Source organism: Mirounga leonina, unplaced genomic scaffold, assembly GCF_011800145.1.
Source record: "Mirounga leonina isolate KUSES-001 unplaced genomic scaffold, KU_Mleo_1.0 Mir_115, whole genome shotgun sequence".
Classification (NCBI taxonomy): domain Eukaryota; kingdom Metazoa; phylum Chordata; class Mammalia; order Carnivora; family Phocidae; genus Mirounga; species Mirounga leonina.
The window spans coordinates 37,267,328-37,287,481 of record NW_023270268.1 but is presented as its reverse complement, the minus strand read 5'-3'; the positions used below and the strand labels follow the sequence as shown (position 1 = coordinate 37,287,481).

The 20,154-nt window shown below is 37.0% G+C and overlaps 1 protein-coding gene across 7 annotated transcripts in view; it reads left to right on the top strand.

Annotated features, from left to right (window-relative positions):
- Window positions 1-20,154, top strand: part of TFDP2 (transcription factor Dp-2) — a 177,197-nt gene that overhangs the window by 134,101 nt on the left and 22,942 nt on the right. For 6 of the 7 annotated variants that reach the window (XM_034996122.1, XM_034996129.1, XM_034996099.1 and 3 more), the window contains 2 exons: window positions 14,759-14,921; window positions 19,981-20,127. In XM_034996122.1, coding sequence (XP_034852013.1) covers window positions 14,759-14,921; window positions 19,981-20,127 — 310 coding nt within the window. The remainder of the gene's footprint in view (window positions 1-14,758; window positions 14,922-19,980; window positions 20,128-20,154) is intronic. The other variant, XM_034996092.1, reaches the window with a different exon arrangement.

Sequence of the window (20,154 nt, the reverse complement as noted above, 5' to 3'; positions counted from 1 at the left end):
CTATAAATTATAACTGATTTATACATCAAAGTATATGAGGCTTTTTATCCTCATCTTACCCCTTGACAGTACAGCTTTAATTATGTCTTACACAGCTGTTCCTTTGTCAAGATCATTTGTGAGAGTAAGTCAGTTTCTGAAGAAATTTTGTATGGTGGGTGAAGGATCCATTGAGGGATTCTCATGAGTTTTTTTCCCCTGTATTCTGATCCACTGGACTTCTTTTCAAAGAGCTTATAGAAGAAGCTGTGAAAAACCCCTTTTTGGTCTTGTCTGGAGTTTTAGTCCTGAAAGATGTTTGTTCACTTTCTCTTTGCTCCTTTGGACAGAATCTGATGGTGTCTTCTACATGGCATCTCTTCCAAATAGATCTGATTTTCCTTTTGGGACCTCTCCTGAGGGAAGAAGGTCCTGGGTGCCCCATAGGCAGTGATTGCAGTCTGTGGGTGTTTTTCTCTGTTCCTGTCTTAAATGAATAAAATGTAGCACAGTGGTATTGTATTCCTCCTTTATGCTCATGTAATCTTAATATCTTTTTATTGGTGGAAAGTTAAAACTCCAGTTATTTATAATAAACTAATAATTTCTAATTAACTAATATAATTTAAACTATAATAAGCTAATAATCAAACTCAGTATAGTTAATATCTGTATTGCTTCAACGATGTTTAGGAAATTGTTCGTTCATTCAGCAAACATTTTGAATATCTATTAACTGTTATGTTCTAAGTATTGGAGAGAATAATAAACAAGACAGATAAGTCTCCCCTTAAGAGAGGTTATATTGTGTGTGTGGGGGGGTTATAAATAAGATTATTTATAGGTTATGATAGATGTATACAAAAAATATAAGAAAGGTGATGGCAGCTACCTTGGAGAAGGCCTCTCTAAGAAGGTGATCTTTGAAAGCAAAGAAGTCGATCTTTGAAAGCAAAGAAGTCAGGCATGTAAATAGCTTAGGTGAGGTGGAGGAACCAGGGATCCTGGGCAGAGTGAACAGCAAATGTAAAGCTCCCGAATGAGGAACCAAGTTGATGTATTTGGGGAAGCACAGTGGCCTGGAGATAGTGAGAAAGGCAAAGAGTGAGGTGAGGTGTGGAGAGGTAGGCAGGAGTCAGACCATGATGAAAGGCCTTGTAGGTCCTGGTAGGGAGTTTGGTTTCTTTTCTAAAGAGATTTTTTTTTTTTAAGATTTTATTTATTTACTTATTTGACAGAAAGGGCAGGAGAGGCTGGCAGAGGGAGAGGGAGAAGCAGGCTCCCTGCTGAGCAGGGAGCCCGATGCAGGGCCCAATCCCAGGACCCTGGGATCATGACCTGAGCCGAAGGCAGACGCCCAACCGACTGAGCCACTTGGTGCCCTCTAAGGAGGATTTTAAGCAGGGAAATGGCATGATCTAAGTCACACTGACTCCTGCGGGATAAAGGGATTCTAAGGAGACAAGAACAGAAGCAGGAAAATCAAAAGACTTGCAGGGGGCAGTGACCTGGCAGTGGAGATAGGAAAATAATGGATAAATGATGGAGATAGTACCAACAAGATTTATTGATAGATTGAAGGAAGGAAGAGGAGAAATAAAGGATGGATCTTGTTTTTTTGTGTGAACAACTGGGTGAATATTTATGTCCTTTACATTTACTGTAGTTCAGAGTAGGTTTGGAAAGGAATTTTGTTTTGGATATGTGAAGTTCAGTAAGTTTATTAGTTATCTAAGTGATGGTATCATTAGTATATAAGTAGTATCATCACCATGTAAATGGTCGCAAGCCTGAGTGCTATAACCCAGGGAGGGAGGGAGTGAAGATCCATGAGGAATAAATAACTTATTTCCCATTTCAGACCCTTTCTTCCCCTCCACACACATGATGGATACATACTTCCAGGAAAGTAAAGGGTTTTTTCCTAAATTATTTTACTGAGTTACCAAATTAAATTCTTTTGCTGATTTAACTATTCTAGTTGGCTCATTTAAGTGAGAAATAAAGTTTATTATATATAATTCCTTGTTTGTTTATTTATTTATTTATTTATTTATTTTTAAAGATTTTATTTATTTGACAGAGAAACAACGAGAGAGGGAACACAAGCAGGGGGAGAGGGAGAGGGAGAAGCAGGCTTCCTGCAGAGCAGGGAACCTGATGTGGGGCTCGATGCCAGGACCCTGGGATCCTGACCTGAGCCAAAGGCAGACGCTTGACAACTGAGCCACCCATGCACCCCTATGATTCCTTAATAACTTCTACCTGGGGTATACTGTTACATACTACAAATCATTTTTGTAAATAAAAAGAAATTATTGGGAAAATATAAAAAGACAGTGGTTATAGATTCTAGTTAAGTGCATGGAAATTCTTTGGGTACAATTCTTTTGAATACTTCAAATGAAATTATTAATAAAAGTTAACATGCAGGGCACCTTGGTGGCTCAGTCATTAAGCGTCTGCCTTCAGCTCAGGTCATGATCCCAGGGTCCTGGGATCGAGCCCCACATCGGGCTCCCTGCTCGGAGGGAAGCCTGCTTCTCTCTCTCCCACTCCCTCTGCTTGTGTTCCCTCTCTCGCTGTGTCCCTCTCTGTCAAATGAAGAAAATCTTTAAAAATAAAATTAAAAAAAAGTTAACATGCATTTCAAACTATACCAATTAGGTTTTTTTTTAATTTTTTATTTTATTTCTCAATTTGGCTTTATTTGGTAAAGAATACTTCGTACTTGGGCACCTGGGTGGCTCAGTCGTTGGGCGTCTGCCTTCGGCTCAGGTCATGATCCCAGGGTCCTGGGATCGAGCCCCGCATCCGGCTCCCTGCTCAGCGGGAAGCCTGCTTCTCCCTCTCCCACTCCCCCTGCTTGTGTTCCCTCTCTCGCTGTGTCTCTCTCTGTCAAATAAATAAATAAATAAAATCTTTAAAAAAAAAAAAAGAATACTTCGTACTGGTTTCTTTATTTATGGACTAATGGAGATCATAGCATTTATACCCTATGGCCATATTTTGGTGTTATTTGGAAAGAGGGTCTTAGTGTTTCAAAGAGCTTGATTCTAAGAAAATATGTAAATTCTATTTAAGATTTAGATAGTAAGCTTCCAATTTAAGGTGATAGACTGAACACCATGTTTAGACCCCCAACTCTAAAATCCTATTGAAATTTTCATGTAAATAATAATAAAAGGAAATAAATTTCTAAAAGTGCTGTAAAAAGTGGTAGAGATATAGATTTTCCAATTAGAAGATGAAAGCCAATGTGATTATAATGAAGGACAAGTGATAGTAGAAAAATCTACATCCCAAAATATGCATAGGAGAAGTTAGAATCGGAAATGGAAGCCATTCTCCCCTATAGTGACTGATAATGGAGAGGCTCGAGGCTTAGAGGTGACAAGTATAAAAAGCAAGAATAGGGCGCCTGGGTGGCTCAGTTGGTTAAGCAACTGCCTTCGGCTCAGGTCATGATCCTGGAGTCCCGGGATCGAGTCCCGCATCGGGCTCCCTGCTCGGCAGGGAGTCTGCTTCACCCTCTGACCCTCCTTCCTCTCATGCTCTCTGTCTCTCATTACCTCTCAAATAAATAAATAAAATCTTTAAAAAAAAAAGCAAGAATAAATTAGTGAGGGAAGTAATGAGGGCAATGAAATGAAGACTATCCAAGGAGCACCTAGGCCAGTCGAAGCTTCCCAACCCTCCAAATCCCCTCGTACCTCCCATTTCATCTCCACACAATAGATATTACACCAAAGACATTTATTTCCCAGAGCTGAAACTTAGACAGTTGATCTCAAGGTAACAGAACTCTGCCTTGATTAAGTTTGTGATTGGCTTCTTTCTTTTTTTTTTTTTTTTTAAGATTTATTTATTTATTTATTTGAGAGAGAGAGAGCACAAGAGAGGGGAGCAGGAGAGGGAGAAGCAGACTCCCTGCTGAGCAGGTAGCCCGATGCGGGACTCGATCCCAGGACTCCAGGATCATGACCTGAGCTGAAGGCAGTCGCTTAACCAACTGAGCCACCCAGGCACCCGGCTTCTTTCATTTAGCATATTTTCAAGGTTCATCCATGTTGGGGCATATATTAGTACATTATTCATTTTTATTCCATGGTATGGATATACCACATTTTGTGTATTTGTTCATTAATGATGGATATTTGAGTTGATGCTGCTATGAACATTTGTGAACAAGTTTTCATTTCTCTTGTGTATATACCTAGGAATGGAATTGCAAGGTCATATGGCAATTCTTTACCCTTTTGAATAACTGATAGTCTGTCTTCCAGAGTAGCTATAACTATAGCTATAGCATTTTACATTCCCACCAGCAACAGGTTCTAATTTCTCCACTCCTTTCCAATGCTTATTATTTCTTTTTTTTATTATAGCCACCCTTGTGAATGTGAAATGATACTTCATTACGGTTTTGAGTTTCATTTCCCTGTTTGCTAATGATGTTGAGCATCTTTTCATATACTTACAGGACCTTTGTATATCTTCTTTGAAGTCTTTGGTCTTTAGTTATTGAGTTGTAAGAGTTCTTTATATATTACAGAGATAAGACCCTAGTATTTTCTGCAGTGACTGTACCATTTGAATTGTCACCAGCAGTGTACAAAGGTTCCAATTTCTCCACGTTCTCACAACACTTTTTGATAATAGCCATCCTAATCTCATTGTAGTTTTGATTTGCATTTCCCTAATGATTACTGTTGTTGAGTGTCTTTTTAGGTGCTTATTGCCATTTGTATATCTTTGAAGAAATGTCTATTCAAGTTACTTGCCCAATTTTTAATTGGGTTGTTTTTATTGTTGAGTTCTTTTGCCTTTTAATGTTCTTTTACTAGAGGCATTGTTCCTTAAATTTCAGTGAAGCTTTTATAAAATTGGTTGCAGGAGCAATCTCCTATCCATGTACTGTAGGTATTAGCTCTTCAAATTTCTGTTGAATTTTGATGTGGGTATTGGTTGGGTTTGTTTCTGGCATGATGCTCTACTAGCCTTCCAAATAACAACCTTAATTTCTTGATTCAGCCAGTGCTAAGTAGTATCCTTCAGTTTGTATTGCCTGTGAAAATTCTGGCAGCTCATGAAGAGAAAAATCACCTGCTGTATCATTTAATCCTCACAGCAACCTTGTGAGATGGGTACTTGTAGTTCTGTTTTTCAGATGTAAGAATACTGTGGGTCAGAGTTAAATGAAGTAAACTGTTGAAAATACATAGCTAATAAATAGTTTATCACAGTTGATATTTAACCAGTTTTTTTCAAGTTTATTATCATTTCATGCACTGAATAATCATAAAATTCTTATATGTAGTCTTGTCTTTGTTTCAAGAGTATGTTCATCAGCTTTTATAGCTGTTAAAAGTGTAGTTGTTACTATTTAAGGACTGTATTTAGTTTCTTCTTTTAAATGTTATCCATGTCTGGGGCACCTGGGTGGCTCATATGGTTAAGCATCTGCCTTCTGCTCAGATCATGAGGATCCTGGGATTGAGCCCTATGTCAGGCTGTCTGCTGAGCAGGGAGTCTGCTTCTGCCTCTCCCCTCTACTCATGCTCTCTCTCTCTCTCAAACGAAAAAATAAAATCTTTTTTAAAAAATTATCCACGTCTAACTATAGAAGGCAAATTAACCACACGATCACCCTAAAAAAACTACCCTATGATTATCTTATTGCTCCCTTTTTAAAAAAGACTTAGGATTACATGAAAAACAAAAACCTTGCTTCATCCCTGGCTTTTAAAAATTTCATAAATACGGAGTTGAGATTTTTATTTACTTTAAACCATTATCCAATTCTTAGCATAAATATAAAACCCCATACACAACATATTTCTTTCAAAATAACTCACGCACTCCCATTTTTAGCAATTCTTATTTACCTTTGTCACCTAACTTGTACTAATTATATAAGTTTATGTGTGGCTAGCCATTTGAATCTAAAGACCCCAAATTCTAAGGGCAAATCAGCATAGAGTGGGCTTTGTGTGAAAATATATATAGTAAATGGGAATTGGTGGATTCTTTTAAAAAATGAAATTACCTGGGGCGCCTGGGTGGCTCAGTTGTTTGAGCATCCGACTCTTGGTTTTGGCTCATGTCATGATCTCAAGGTCATGGGATCAAGTCCCCTGTGGGGCTCCACGATCAGTACACAGTCTGCTTCAGATTCTTTCTCCCTTTCCTTCCTGCTCACGCCCTCTAAAATAAATAAATAAGATATTTATTTATTTATTTTAAATATTTATTTCTCAGAGAGAGAGAATAGAAGCAGGGGGAGCAGCAGGCAGAGGGAGAAGCAGGCTCCCCACTGAGCAAGGAGCCCCATGGGGGGCTCGGTCCCAGGACCCCAGAACCATGACCTGAGGTGAAGGCAGCCGTTTAACCAGCCACTCATGCTGACCTTCTCTCTCTCTCTCTCTCTTTTTTTTTTAAGATTTTATTGATTCATTTGAGGGAGAGAGCACAAGCTGGGGGAGAGGCAGAGGGAGAGGGAGAAGCAGATTCCCCACTGAGCAGGGAGCCCGATGCGGGGCTCAATCCCAGGACCCTGGGATCATGACCTGAGCCCAAGGCAAATGCTTAACCAACTGAGCCACTCAGGCTCCCCTCACTCGCTCACTCTCTCTCAAATAAATAATTAAAATCTTAAAAAAAAAAAAAATGCTCACCATAATGGCCCTATGGAGGAAGGATTGGAATGCCTCTATACAGCACAAAGGCGAACCCTTACAAGGCTCTAGTTTTATTCTGAGAGAGATGATGAGGGCCTGAACTAGGGCAGTGGGAACACAGAGAAGTTGAATTCAAAAACTGTTTAGAACTTAAATATTAGATTTGATAGAATTAGATTGATTTGTTAGAAAGAGCATTAGAAGAACGTAGGTTGAATCTCGTTTCTGGCTTGGGTGATCGGGTGGATGGTTCTGTCACTCACCTAGATGAGAACTGCAGTAGGACCCAGAATTATGTATTGTGTAGGTTGAGTTCTCCTTTGTATTAATATGGTATTGTGATGTATAAAGACCCCTTCCTGAGAAAGCTGGGCTGAGTATAGGAAACTGAGGCTAAGGGCTAAACCAATGTAAAAAAATCAAAGATAAGCTCAAACCATTCTTTTTCTCTCCTTTTTTTTTTTTTTTATTTATTTGAGACAGAGAGAATGAGAGAGAGAGAGCACATGAGAGGGGGGAGGGTCAGAGGCAGAAGCAGGCTCCCTGCCGAGCAGGGAGCCCGATGCGGGACTCGATCCCGGGACTCCAGGATCATGACCTGAGCCGAAGGCAGTGGCTTAACCAACTGAGCCACCCAGGCGCCCCTCTCTCCTTTTTTTTAACTCTTTATTTTAGAGAATTTAAAATACAGAAGTAGGGCGCCTGGGTGGCTCAGTTGGTTAAGCGACTGCCTTCGGCTCAGGTCATGATCCTGGAGTCCCTGGATCGAGTCCCGCATCGGGCTCTCTGCTTGGCAGGGAGCCTGCTTCTCCCTCTGACCGTCCCCCCTCTCATGTGTTCTCTCTCTCTCTCTCATTCTCTCTGTCTCAAATAAATAAAATAAAATCTTTAAAAAATAAATAAAATAAAATAAAATACAGAAGTAGATGATGCGTATCATGAACCTCTTATGTGCATATCTCTGAACTTCAACAACAATCAGTCCATGGCATATCTCATTTTGTATATACCCCCTCCTGTATTACTGTAAAGTAAATCATTTTCATAATAAATCTCTCTGTACTTATATATAAAAAGACTCCTTTTTAAGCATATCTACAATATCATTATTATACCTAGGAAAATTAACAATATTCTTTAATATCAAATATGTAGTAAGTGTTCAGATTTCTAGTTGTTTTAAATGTCATGTTTTGTTTACTTTTTTTTTGTAAAATAAGATTCAGATACAGAAAAATCACCAAAAATATGACTAATTCATTACTTTAGGGCAGTCTTGTAACCCTCACCAGATCAAGAAGTAGAACCCAGAGGCCCTTCATGTGCCCTACCCCAATCACTATACCCTTTCCTATAAATAACTGTTACCCTGATTTTTAGAGTAATCACTTCCTTGAAGGTTTAGATAGTTTTATTACCTAAATATTCATCCTTTCGCACATTTTAGTCTTGTCCTTTAAAAAAAAGTTGATATCTCTTTTATACATAAATCTCCCTTCTGTCCCATTATTTTCCTCATACTTTAGTTGTTGAAATTAGGCTGTTTGAACTACGCAGTTTCCCACAGTCTAGAGTTTATTGATTTCATACTCATGTGCATCTCAACATATTCCTCTGTTTTCTGTATTTCCTATAGTTCGGCAGTAAGATTTAGTGCCTTTATCAGACTGATGTTTGATCCTTGGCAGACTAGATAGTGGTGTGTTCTTCCATTGTCTCTTTTTATGATGTGCACACCACTGATACTTAATGTTTGTAATTATTAATTCACTGTGGGTTGCAATTAGTATTATTCTAACTACTGGCACTACTTTATATAAAGACACTTCAGCTCTCCTACTATTTCTTTACCTGGAAGTATAGTTCATATAAGAAAGCAGAATAAATGCTTGATCCCTTCCCATTGTTGGCCAGTTTTCAAGATGGTGAACTTGTTCCTGGTCTTCCTCCAAAGATGACCAAATCTTTTCTTTTAAAAATATCATTATGAATTCATGAATTTGAACATACTTGATGGGTTTCATACATTGCAATTATTATCACAGTTGAACCTTAAATTGTCCCATGTTTGGTTAGTGGAAGCCTCTTCTAATTGACTCTTAAGTCCTTTTGACATGACCTTAGTAGTCTTTAATGCTGGTTACCTGATAATTTAAGATGTTCCAAGTTCATCTTACACGTTTTCTGCCCTATACCTGTAATCAGCCATTTCTCTAAGAAGCCCTGATTTCCTTTAGGGAGAATTATATGTCAGGCTCCAATTGGGGGCTGCAGATGCTCATTGCTAGCTACTAGATTGGTCATTTTTTTCTAGTCCTTTTAAATGGACAGAGCTAAGACACATAACACACAAAGATACAATACTTCATGGGTTCATTTTGATTTTTCCAATTCAAATCTTACTAAACCTTTTCTCCATTACATCTCATTCCCCTTTCTTCCATACTGAGAATTCTGATTTTTAAGGACATAGGGGATGAAAGGGTGATAGAATTAGTGTATATGATAATTACTTCATTGGTTTTATCCCATATTACATGGCTTAATGTCCCAAATAATACTAATATTACTATTAATGTGGTTACTAAAAACATTAAAAATTTTTTGCATATGCTCTCACTGTTCTCTCCCCAATTTCTTTTTTTTTTCTTTTTTTTTTTTTAAGATTTTATTTATTTATTCATGAGAGATAGAGAGAGGCAGAGGCAGAGGGAGAAGCGGGCTCCCTGCAGAGCGGGGAACCCGATGCGGGACTCGATCCCAGGACCCTGGAATCATGACCTGAGCTGAAGGCAGACGCTTAACCAACTGAGCCACCCAGGCGTCCCTTCTTTTAAAGATTTTAAAGAGAGAGAGAGGGCGCGCAGGGGTTGGGGGAGGGGCAGAGGGAGAGGGAGAGAGGGTCTTAGGCAGAGTCTGCACTGAGCATGGAGTCTGACATGGGGCTCTATCTCATGACGCTTAACCAACTGCGCGACCTAGGTGCCCCTCTCCCCATTTTTTAATAGTCATACTTTATTCACAGTGTTGGATCATATACCTACTTTAGTATACTATATATACTCTCTTTATATATATCCCTCCTAGCCCTCATTTAGTCTTATATCTATAGGTAACATCACCAGGCGTTAAGTGAATGTCTCTCTAGTCATTTTGATTGTCCGAAGCTTGTGCTATAGTGGTTTCTTCAGGAAGAGCTCATGGAAATAATAATTCCTGGGTTTGTGCATTTTATATTTGAATTAAGTCAATTTCACTAGATACAAAAATCCTTGGTTCATGCTTTCTTTCAGTTTCCTAAATATATTTATTTTCTTCTGGCATAATGCCTTGCTGTTGAAAAATCTGATACTCTTTTCTTCTAGATGCATAAAGGATTCTTTTTCTTTGAAATTCAGAATTTTACTAGAATGTTTTAGTAGTTGTCATTCTGGGTTGATATTATCATCTTTTATTTCTGAACATGTTCTTGAATTTAGCATTTAGTATTTATTCTGTTTTCTTGCTTTGTTTTTCTTCTTCAAATACTCTTACTGTCTGTAGATACTTTGCCTACCTCCAATATTTGTCATTTTCTCTTGAATATCAATTGTGGGAGTCCTACAGACTAGATTGTTGCAGCTTTATTGTGGTCCTTGCACTCAGCTGGTATGGAAGAGGATAAAACTCCTTGTTTCAACTGATGCTCTCAAATTGGCCTGTTGTGCTTTCTAGTAAATTCTTGATGGCTATTTTGGGATTATCCTGTTCTGAGTTCCATTAAGTGCAGCCCCATTGAGTATTGCTTTATTGTGCAGGCTTTTTGGCTATTGGTGGTTTGTATTCTGGGGCTTGTTGAGGATACCTTGTCATTTAGTTTCGTAAATGTTGTCAAGGAGTTTTGGTTTTGCTGTCTAGTTGCTCTGTTTTTATGTGGGCATTTGGAGGGTTTGAAAACTATGCTGCTATTGCTATTTTCCCAGACTCCCCCATAACTGGTGTGTGTGTGTTTAGTCTATTTGAATCAGGATTTAAATAAATTTATATGTCTTACAAAATCTGTAGATCCCCCTTCTGTATTTATTTTCTCCCTTCACTCTCCTTCTCCCTCCTTCCCTCCCTTTTTCCCTTAAAATTTTTTAGTTGAAGAAACCACATTATGTATCCTAAAGAAAAAGCCTAAAGAGTTTGCTTATTGAATCCCTGTAGTATAGTTTAACATGTTTTTCTGTCCTTGGTATTTCCTTTAAAGTGGTAGTTGGATCTGAAGTCTCAATCAGATTCCAGTTTCACAATAAAGGTATATATTAAAAACAAATACACACTGGATAGAACAGCTCAAGGAGAGCAAACAATACAGAAACAGGCTCTGGAGTGAAAAATTCTAGTTGAAAAGTTGACTTTGGGGTTCAGTCAGTTGAGCATCCAACTCTTGATCTCAGGGTAGTGAGTTCAAGCCCCGAATTAGGCTTCACGCTGGGCGTGGAGCCTATGTAAAAAAAGAAAGGAAGGAAGGTAAGAGAGAAAGAGACAGAAAGGAAAGGAAGGACAAGAAGGAAGAAAGAGAAAGGGAAAAGAAAAGGGAGGGTGGGAGAAAGAAAAGGAAGGGAGAAAGGGAGAGAAAGAAGAAGGAAGGAAGGAAGGAAGAGGGGCTGGGGGAATGAGGCATGACTGTCAGTGGGTGCAGGGTTTCTTTTTAGGGTGAAGAAATTAGATTGTGGTGATGGTTGCTGCTGAATTGTATACTTTAAAAGATGGAGCTTACAGCTTTCAATAAAGCTGTTATCTTAAAAAAGGAAGTTAGATTTAAAAACAAAGAGGGATACCTAATCCTCTAAGACTGATAGGAAGAAGGTTGGAATGGGTACCCATGCTGATGAGTTTGTAAGTGACCTGTCCTGTCATCTCATTTACAAAGTGAGACTTACATATATATTCAACTATCTATTGAATATATCGATTGGGATATTCTACTGACATGTCAAACTCAGTATCATTGCTGACCAATAGAAATGTAATGCAAGCCACATGTAATTTTTAATTTTCTAATAGCCAGTTTAAAAAATAAAAACAAAGGTGAAATTAATTTTAAGATTTTATTTTTAAGTAATCTCCCACCCGAAGATCAAGAGTCGCATGCTCTACCAACTAAGCTATCCAGGCACTCCTGAAATTAGTTTTTATTATCTCTTATTTAATCTAGTGTATCTAAAGTACTATATTTCAACATACAATTAATGTAAAAATATTCATGAGATATTTTACATTCATTTCTCTTACAAGTCTTTGAGATTCAATGAATTCATCTTAATTCAGACTTCCTAGATTTCAAGGGCTTAATAGCTGCATGTGGATTATACCTAGGTATTGGACCATGTGGATGAGGAGGTTTAAAATGGAACTCATGAATTTGTTCCTGTCTCCTTGATCTCAGTAAATGACACCTCTTTCTAAGAGTCTTCCTCTCATTTCCCTCTTTCTTAACATTCACATAAATTAGTCGCTTAGTAAAGATAAAGATAAATTTTTATCTTTAAAATTTACGTAAATCCATCTCTTCTTATCCAACCCTACTTATCCAGTTGCCCCAATTTCAGGACTCGATATTTCTTGCCTAGGCTTGCCTCTCGTCTGGTCTTTGCTTTTGCCCCTCATAAATGCATCTTCTACTTTGCAGCCCGAATTTCTGCCTAACTGAAAATCTCACTATGTTACTCCCCCACTTATTACCTTTAGTGGCTTCCCAGTATTTCAGTAGTAGTAGTAGTAGTCTATGACCACAGGTGATTCTTTGGGAATGTGGGAAAAAGAAAGTAGCTATCTGTCCTTCCCTCATTCTTGTAAAAAGTACATTTAGTCTATTTCTTAATGTATATAACACAGTAGAATGTGTAAGTAATTTATACATGAATATAATTATGCTAAAGGAGTATGATAAAGTACAGGTTCCTTTGCATGACATTTAAGGGCCTGGCCCTTTATCTCCCTTTCTGCTTCATCTTTTTCCTTGCACTTTATATTCTGGTAATGCTGCACTGTTTGGTTCTCATCCTCTGAACATTTGTCATCTGTTTCGCTCTCCCGTGTGTTGACTGCCGCTGCTTCTGCCTGGTTGCCCTTCCTAACTTCCTCCACTTGACAGTTCTCTTTTGTTTTGGTGGTGGCGGCGGTGAAAACACTTAAATGAGATTTACCCCCAACAAATTTTTAGGTGTACATTATCATTAACTGTAGGCACTATGTTATACAGCAGATCTCTAGAACTTGCTCATCTTGCATAACTGAAACTTTATTGAACTGTGGCACAATTCCCTATTTCCCTTTCCCTCCAGCCCCTAGCAAGCATCATTCTACTCTTTGCTTCTATGTGTTTGACTGTTTTGGACACCTTATATAAGTGAGATAATGCATTATTTGTCCTTTTGTGATTGGCATAGTGTAATATCCTCCAACTTCATCCATGTTGTCGCATATGGCAGGATTTCATTCTCTTTTAGGGCCAAATAATATTTCATTGTATGTATATGCCACATTTTTTTTTATCCTTTCATCTACCTATGGACATTTAGGTTGATTCCATATCTTGGCTATTGTGAATAATGCTGCAATGAACATGAGAATGCAGATACCTCTCTGAGATCCTGATTTCAGTTCTTTTGGATATATACCCAGAAACAGGATCACTGGATCGTATGGAAATTCTATTTTAAATATTTTGAGGAACCTCCATACTTTTTTCATAGTGACTATACCATTTTCCATTCCCACCAGCAGTGTACCAGGGTTCTTATTTCTCCACATTCGTACCAGTACTTATCTTTTTTGTTTTGTTTTGTTTTTAATAGCCATCCTAACAGATGTGAGGTAATACCTCATTGTGGTTTTGATTTGCATTTCTCTAATGATTAGTGATGTTGAGCACCTTTTCATAAACCTGTTGGCCATTTATGTGTTTTCTTTGGAGAAATTTCTGTTCATGACTTTTGCCTATTTTTCATTGGGTTATTTGGGGTTTTTTGTTTGTTTGTTAATGAGTTGTTGGAGTTTCTTAGATATTTTAGATATTAAAAAACCCCTATCATATAAAGGGTTTGTCAATATTTTCTCCCATTCCATAGGTTGCCTTTTTATTTTGTTAATTGTTTTCTTTTGGCTCTTATTCCAGCAAGCCTATCTCCTCTAGGTTAGGTAAGATGGCCCTCTTCCCAATTCCCATGAACTTGTAAATAACTCTCACTTGGCACTTACCTTACTATGTTGGAATTATCTATCCTTATAGGTCTAATTTGTCTTTCCCCCTCCCCCATGACTCATACTGAGGGAAAGGATTTTGCCTCAGTTGTCGTTTTTGTGCTCTGGTCCCTACTGCAGTTCTTGGCATATAGTTGACACTCAGAAATTAGTAGAACTAAATTGAACCCCTGAAAATTTAATAAGTTATCAAAGTTTAGGACTAGACATGAACCAAAGTTAAAATAATTGAAGACTTAGATCTTTTATTAATACCAATGACCTCTGTTTGAAATTTGAGTAGGTAAATGAAACTGAGAATAGTGGTACTTTTAATTTTACATAAAAAAGAGCTATATAGCACAGGGGGCGCCTGGGTGGCTCAGTTGGTTAAGCGACTGCCTTCGGCTCAGGTCATGATCCTGGAGTCCCTGGATCGAGTCCTGCGTCGGGCTCCCTGCTCGGCAGGGAGTCTGCTTCGCCCTCTGACCCTATCCCCTCTCGTGTGTTCTCTCTTTCTCATTCTCTCTCTCTCAAATAAATAAATAAAATCTTTAAAAAAAAAAAGAACTATATAGCACACATAGAATACAAAAAGGTAAATATGTAACTACTAGGGCAGCATTTTTATCTGTTCTCATGGATTTATTCCCAGTGTGTAGAACAGAACCCAGCACATATTTGTTGAATAAACGAATGATGTGTATAGAAAACACTCTAACTTCATACTTTATTAGGTTTTAAGGCAAAAATTAAGTTCAAAACATTTCTTCATCTCTAATTCAATTTAAAATTACCACATAAAGCAAAAATCAAATTACTATATTCTCACATTATAGTTTTGTAAAGGAAGTCTGATGTATAAATATGTATTTTTTTTTCTCTTTTAGTAAACGAAGCAAAAAAGGAGATAAAAATGGAAAAGGCTTGAGACATTTTTCCATGAAAGTGTGTGAGAAAGTTCAGCGGAAAGGTACAACATCATATAATGAAGTGGCTGATGAGCTGGTATCAGAGTTCACCAATTCAAATAACCATTTGGCCGCTGATTCGGTAGGTAGATAGATCATGCACTTGACTTTGACTGTAATGGCGGAACACTGTATCTCTGGGTTGACTGTGTCATTTTTTAAGGACTCAGACAAGCTAAGGAATCCCCAACTCCTTTACCTGAGGGTTTCATATTTTCTATTGGGGAATTCTTTTGTTATTGAGTTTTTGTTTGTTTTGTTTTAGAAAGGGTTCTTTTATTAAATATTTAAACATAAAGATTAACATGTATTTTTAAAATATAATTTTGGGGGCTACAAAAAGAACATACTATTTTTTTTTAAGATTTTATTTATTTGAGAGAGAGAGAGCGCACAAGCTGTGGAGGGGGGAGGGCAGAGGGAGAGGGAGAAGCAGGCTCCCTGCTGAGCAGAGAGCCTACTCTGGGCTCGATCCCAGGATCCTGAGATTATGACCTGAGCCGAAGACAGACACTTAACCGACTGAGCCACCCGGGTGCCCAGGAACATACTTTTCATATTTGAATGACTTTGGATATGTTTCTGAATTCTTTAGCGTTTCTTCTACAAAAATCTATGTTGTTTTTAGTTGAAAAAATAATATATGAACATGTCTATAAAAATTCAGTTGTACCAAAGAGTATATGATAAAAATATCTCCCTTTTAAAGAATTTATTTATTTATTTATTTATTTATTTATTTATTTATTATTTGAGAGAGAGAGTGAGCCAGCATAAGCAGGAGGAACTACAGAGTGAGAGGGAGAGGCAGGCTCCCCGCTGAGCAGGATCATGACCTGAGCCACCCAGGTGCCCCAGAATATCTCCCTTTTACCACAGACCTCAATCTGTCTCCCCAAAGGTATATTTACTACTATGAGATTCTTGAGTATCATCCCAAAAATTCCTCATGCACACAATAAAATTTATTTTCTTTTTTATTTTATTTTTTAAAGATTTTATTTATTTTAGAGAGAGATAAAGAACAATTCTGTCACTTTCAAAAGGTTCTTTCTGCCTTTTATAATCTGTCCCTCCTTCTCCCTCTATCCCTAGGCAACTGCTGATCTGCTTTTTATCATTATAAATCGGTTTGCATTTTATTTAAATGTAATCATATTATACATACTCCACAACAATTCTTACAACAGTTCCTGACTTATTTATAGTCTTGAAATATTTATAGTCTTTAACCTTAGTTATGACAAAGGTTTTATCTTGAGATGATAGCAACCATAACTTGATTTTTTTTTTTTTAAAGATTTTATTTATTTATTTGACAGAGAGAGAGACAGTGAGAGAGGGAACACAAGCAGGGGGAGTGAGAGAGGGAGAAGCAGGCTTCCCGCTGAGCAGGGAGCCCGATGCGGGGCTCAGTCCCAGCACCATGGGATCATGACCTGAGCCAAAGGCAGACGCTTAACGACTGAGCCACCTAGGCGCCCCTAAATGACAGATCTTGAAAGAAATAGTTGTTTTTCTACTGCCTGATGTAGGTCAAAATACTAATTAATTTTTGTATCCCTGATCAAATGAAACCTGTTTCTGCAGGCAGGGTCTAATTCCAGTCATTAAGTTAGTTGCTAATTTGCTCCATAAAGAAAAATGAGAAGGATTAACTTGCATTTCAAGCTTAGTTCAGTCTTTGTTATTAAAGCCTCGTCAACATTTATTCATTTACTAAATATTTAAGAATGTTAGTTATCTCTGTCTGTGTATGGCATTTTGCCAGTTTGGAGCTAGGGAGATGTTATTATATACAAATGCCTAGGAAATAATTTTAATAAGTTAATTCTGCAGTTAAAAAAATAAAAACAGAAGACAATAAACACTGATAGATGTCTGGAGAATTCTGATTCTCTACAATATTCCAGGGACTATTTTTTTTTTAAGATTTTATTTATTTATTTAAATGACAGAAAGAGACAGCAAGAGAGGTAACACAAGCAGGGGGAGTGGGAGAGGGAGAAGCAGGCTTCCCGCCAAGCAGGGAGCCCAATGTGGGGCTCGATCCCAGCACCCTGGGATCATGACCTGAGCCGAAGGCAGATGCTTAATGACTGAGCCACCCAGGCGCCCCAACTTGATTTTTTTTTTTAATGAATGTTTCTTTCTTTTTTCTTAACTAAAAAAAAAAACCAGAAATGGATATTTAATCAAATTCTGTATAGTTTCCTGAAAACTTAGGAGTTTTACACTGACATTCCTAAGTGAGATTGGTGGGATTTTTTTTGTTGTTTTTACCATCTTTGCAGTTTTGATTTGCAGTGTTATGCTGGTTTTTTAAAATTTAGAGGCTTTTTTTTCCTTCTTCCTCTTTACTCCATTACAGGTTTAATAGCATTGGATGCGTATTTCTCTTCCCTGACATAGAAATCACCTGTGATACCATCTTGGCTGGCGATTTGGTGGGGGGGGGGGGGGGTAAAGCTTAGATAGCATTCTCCATTTTTTCTTTGGTAATTAATCTATTTAGAATTTCTGTCTCCCTTAGAGTCAGTTTGGTATTTTATGTTTTCTTAGAAAATCCTCCATTTCATACCTGTTCTCAAAATTACTTGCAATTATTTTTCCCAAAGAACCATCTCTTGAATCTGAACCGACCCTCCTGTTTTGCAGTTAATGTCTTTTTTAATCTTCATTTAATATTCTCTTCTCTTTCCTGAAGTTACTTTTGTTATTTTTCTACCCTATAGATAGGATATAAACTTTACTTTTGTTATTTTTGTTTAGTAATGAAAATCTTTATAGCTGTGACTTTTCCTCTTGTTCACTGCTTTAGCCATTTCCCATTGATTCTGATATAATGTTATTCTTTAAATATTATGCAGCTTTTGTTTTAAATTCCTCTCTGACCTAAGAATGGCATTAGAGTTTTTATAGTTCCAGGTGATAGGGATTTTTGTTTTTTTTTTCTAAGTTTTTAATTTTTACTGAGTTTTTCATTACCTGTGATCAGAGATTGTGAGTTGAACTATTTATATTTGGGGGGGTTACTTAGAGATTTTTCTTGTGAGCCATTATTTGGTAATGTATTTTTTTCTTTTCTCTGGCATCTGTAGAGAAGGTATATAGCATTCTGATTCTGAGTGAAAGTGGACATTCTCAAAATGTTCTACAAGACCCTACATGACCTGACCCGCCATTACCTCTCTGATCTCATCTCCTACTATGCACTCTCCCAGTTACTGCACTCTAGTCACCTTATGATAAAGGTTTTATTTTGAAATGATAGCAACCATAACTTGATCTTTTTAAATGAACATATCTTTCATTTTTCTTAATTAAAAAAAATCAGAAATGGATATTGAATTCAATCAAATTCTGTATAGTTTTCCTGAAAATTTAGGAGTTGTACATTGGCAGTCATGAATGAGACTGGTGGGCTTTTTGTTCGTTTTTTGTTTTGGGGTGAATATGCCGGGTATGTTCCTTATCAGGCTGTTACACTTGCTATTTCCTTTGTCTGAATCTTTGCTAAGGAGCCATATGGTTTCGCTCTCCTCTCCCTTCCAGTTTTCACTCAGATGTCACTGCACTGAGGCATTTCTTCTTAGCACATTTCATCATCTAACATACATTTTTACTAACCACCCCCATCCCCATGCCTGGATACAAGTAAGGGTTGTATCCTATTCCCTGGGTTCCTATTCCTTGCTATATGTGGTGTTTTTTGTTTTTTATTTTTATAAATTGGAAGGTTTATAGTCTTTAGTTCTTTAATTGGTTATCTTTATAACTTTAAGTAGCTTCAATATTTTGTTTCTTTTGTTTGTTATCACCTATAAACCAGTATCTGTTGATTATGAAGGGAAAAAAATTAATATGCTTGGATTTACTTGCATCTCCCATCTTTCCTGTTCACCACAGATTCAGATTGAGTATATTAGTGGTAGTTGTTAAAAGAATAATATTATTATAGTTATTATGACTTTAAACATATTGTGCTAAAACATTACATACTTCATCTGTTTGAATAGTTCATCTGATTTGAATCCCATGCCCCTTTAAATATCAAGGACAACATCAGGCCTACTTTGTCTCCTGATATTTTTTATAATATTATCATTATTTCTATAGCGTCAGGATTTCTAATATTTACATTCATTTCTATAACTTAAATCTCCCACTTATTTAAGTTTAGTTCTGTATTCAATGTTCTCCACCATCCTTTAGTATCATGGCATTTGATTGAATGGATTTTTTTCTTAGGAACTGCTTCTCCACAACAAAATAGGGTTTTTTTCCACAATCTAAGTTAACACAGTCTCCTTCATTGAGAAAAATCTTGCTACAAAGACTTTTTTAAAAAAAATCAGCTGAAGTAAACAGTGTGCTTTAGTGATCTATGTGATGACATTTTGGTGCAAGTTCCCTATTTTCATTGTAGACTAGTAACAGTTTTCGGATCTGCACTAGTCCTTGGATCACATACTTGAAAAGCACTGTTTTAAAACATGCATCCTTAAAGAGGGCACGTTCTGCATGGAGCACTGGGTGTTATGCACAAACAATGAATCGTGGAACACTACCATCAAAAACTAATGATGTAATGTATGGTGATTAACATAACAATAAATTTTTTAAAAAAAAAAACATGCATCCTTGACTTTTCAAAGTCTAATATCCTCCCAGACAATGCAGGGTTTTAACCCACTTTAATTAACAACTCCATAACCCCTTTCTGACATATATATACTGTTGTCATATATGTTAGTTTTATATATATTCTTGATTCCACAAGACATTATTGTTTTACAAAGTGAGTGTTAATTGAGATATACCCACATATTTATTTTCATGGTGGTTTTCACTACATTCTACATCTCCAAACTTCCACCTTGGATCCCATCCATCTTTCTTCTACCTGAAGAAGGCCCTTTAGTATTTTTTAATTTAGATCTGTTGCTAAAATAATCTTTTATTTTTTAGATTGTTTGAAAGTATCTTTATCTCTACTTTTGAAGGATATTTTCACTGGGTATATAGAATTCTATAAGCACTCCAAAGATATTATAATAATAATATTAATTAAATATCTTAATATCCTGTGACTATATCTTAACCCTTGAAATTTATCACTCATTAAAAGTATTTTTTAGCAGGCTTATGACCAGAAGAATATTAGGAGAAGAGTTTATGATGCTTTAAATGTGCTAATGGCAATGAACATAATTTCAAAGGAAAAAAAAGAAATCAAGTGGATTGGCCTGCCTACCAATTCTGCTCAGGAATGTCAAAATCTTGAGGTAAGTGAGGAAAATCTGTTTTTAGAT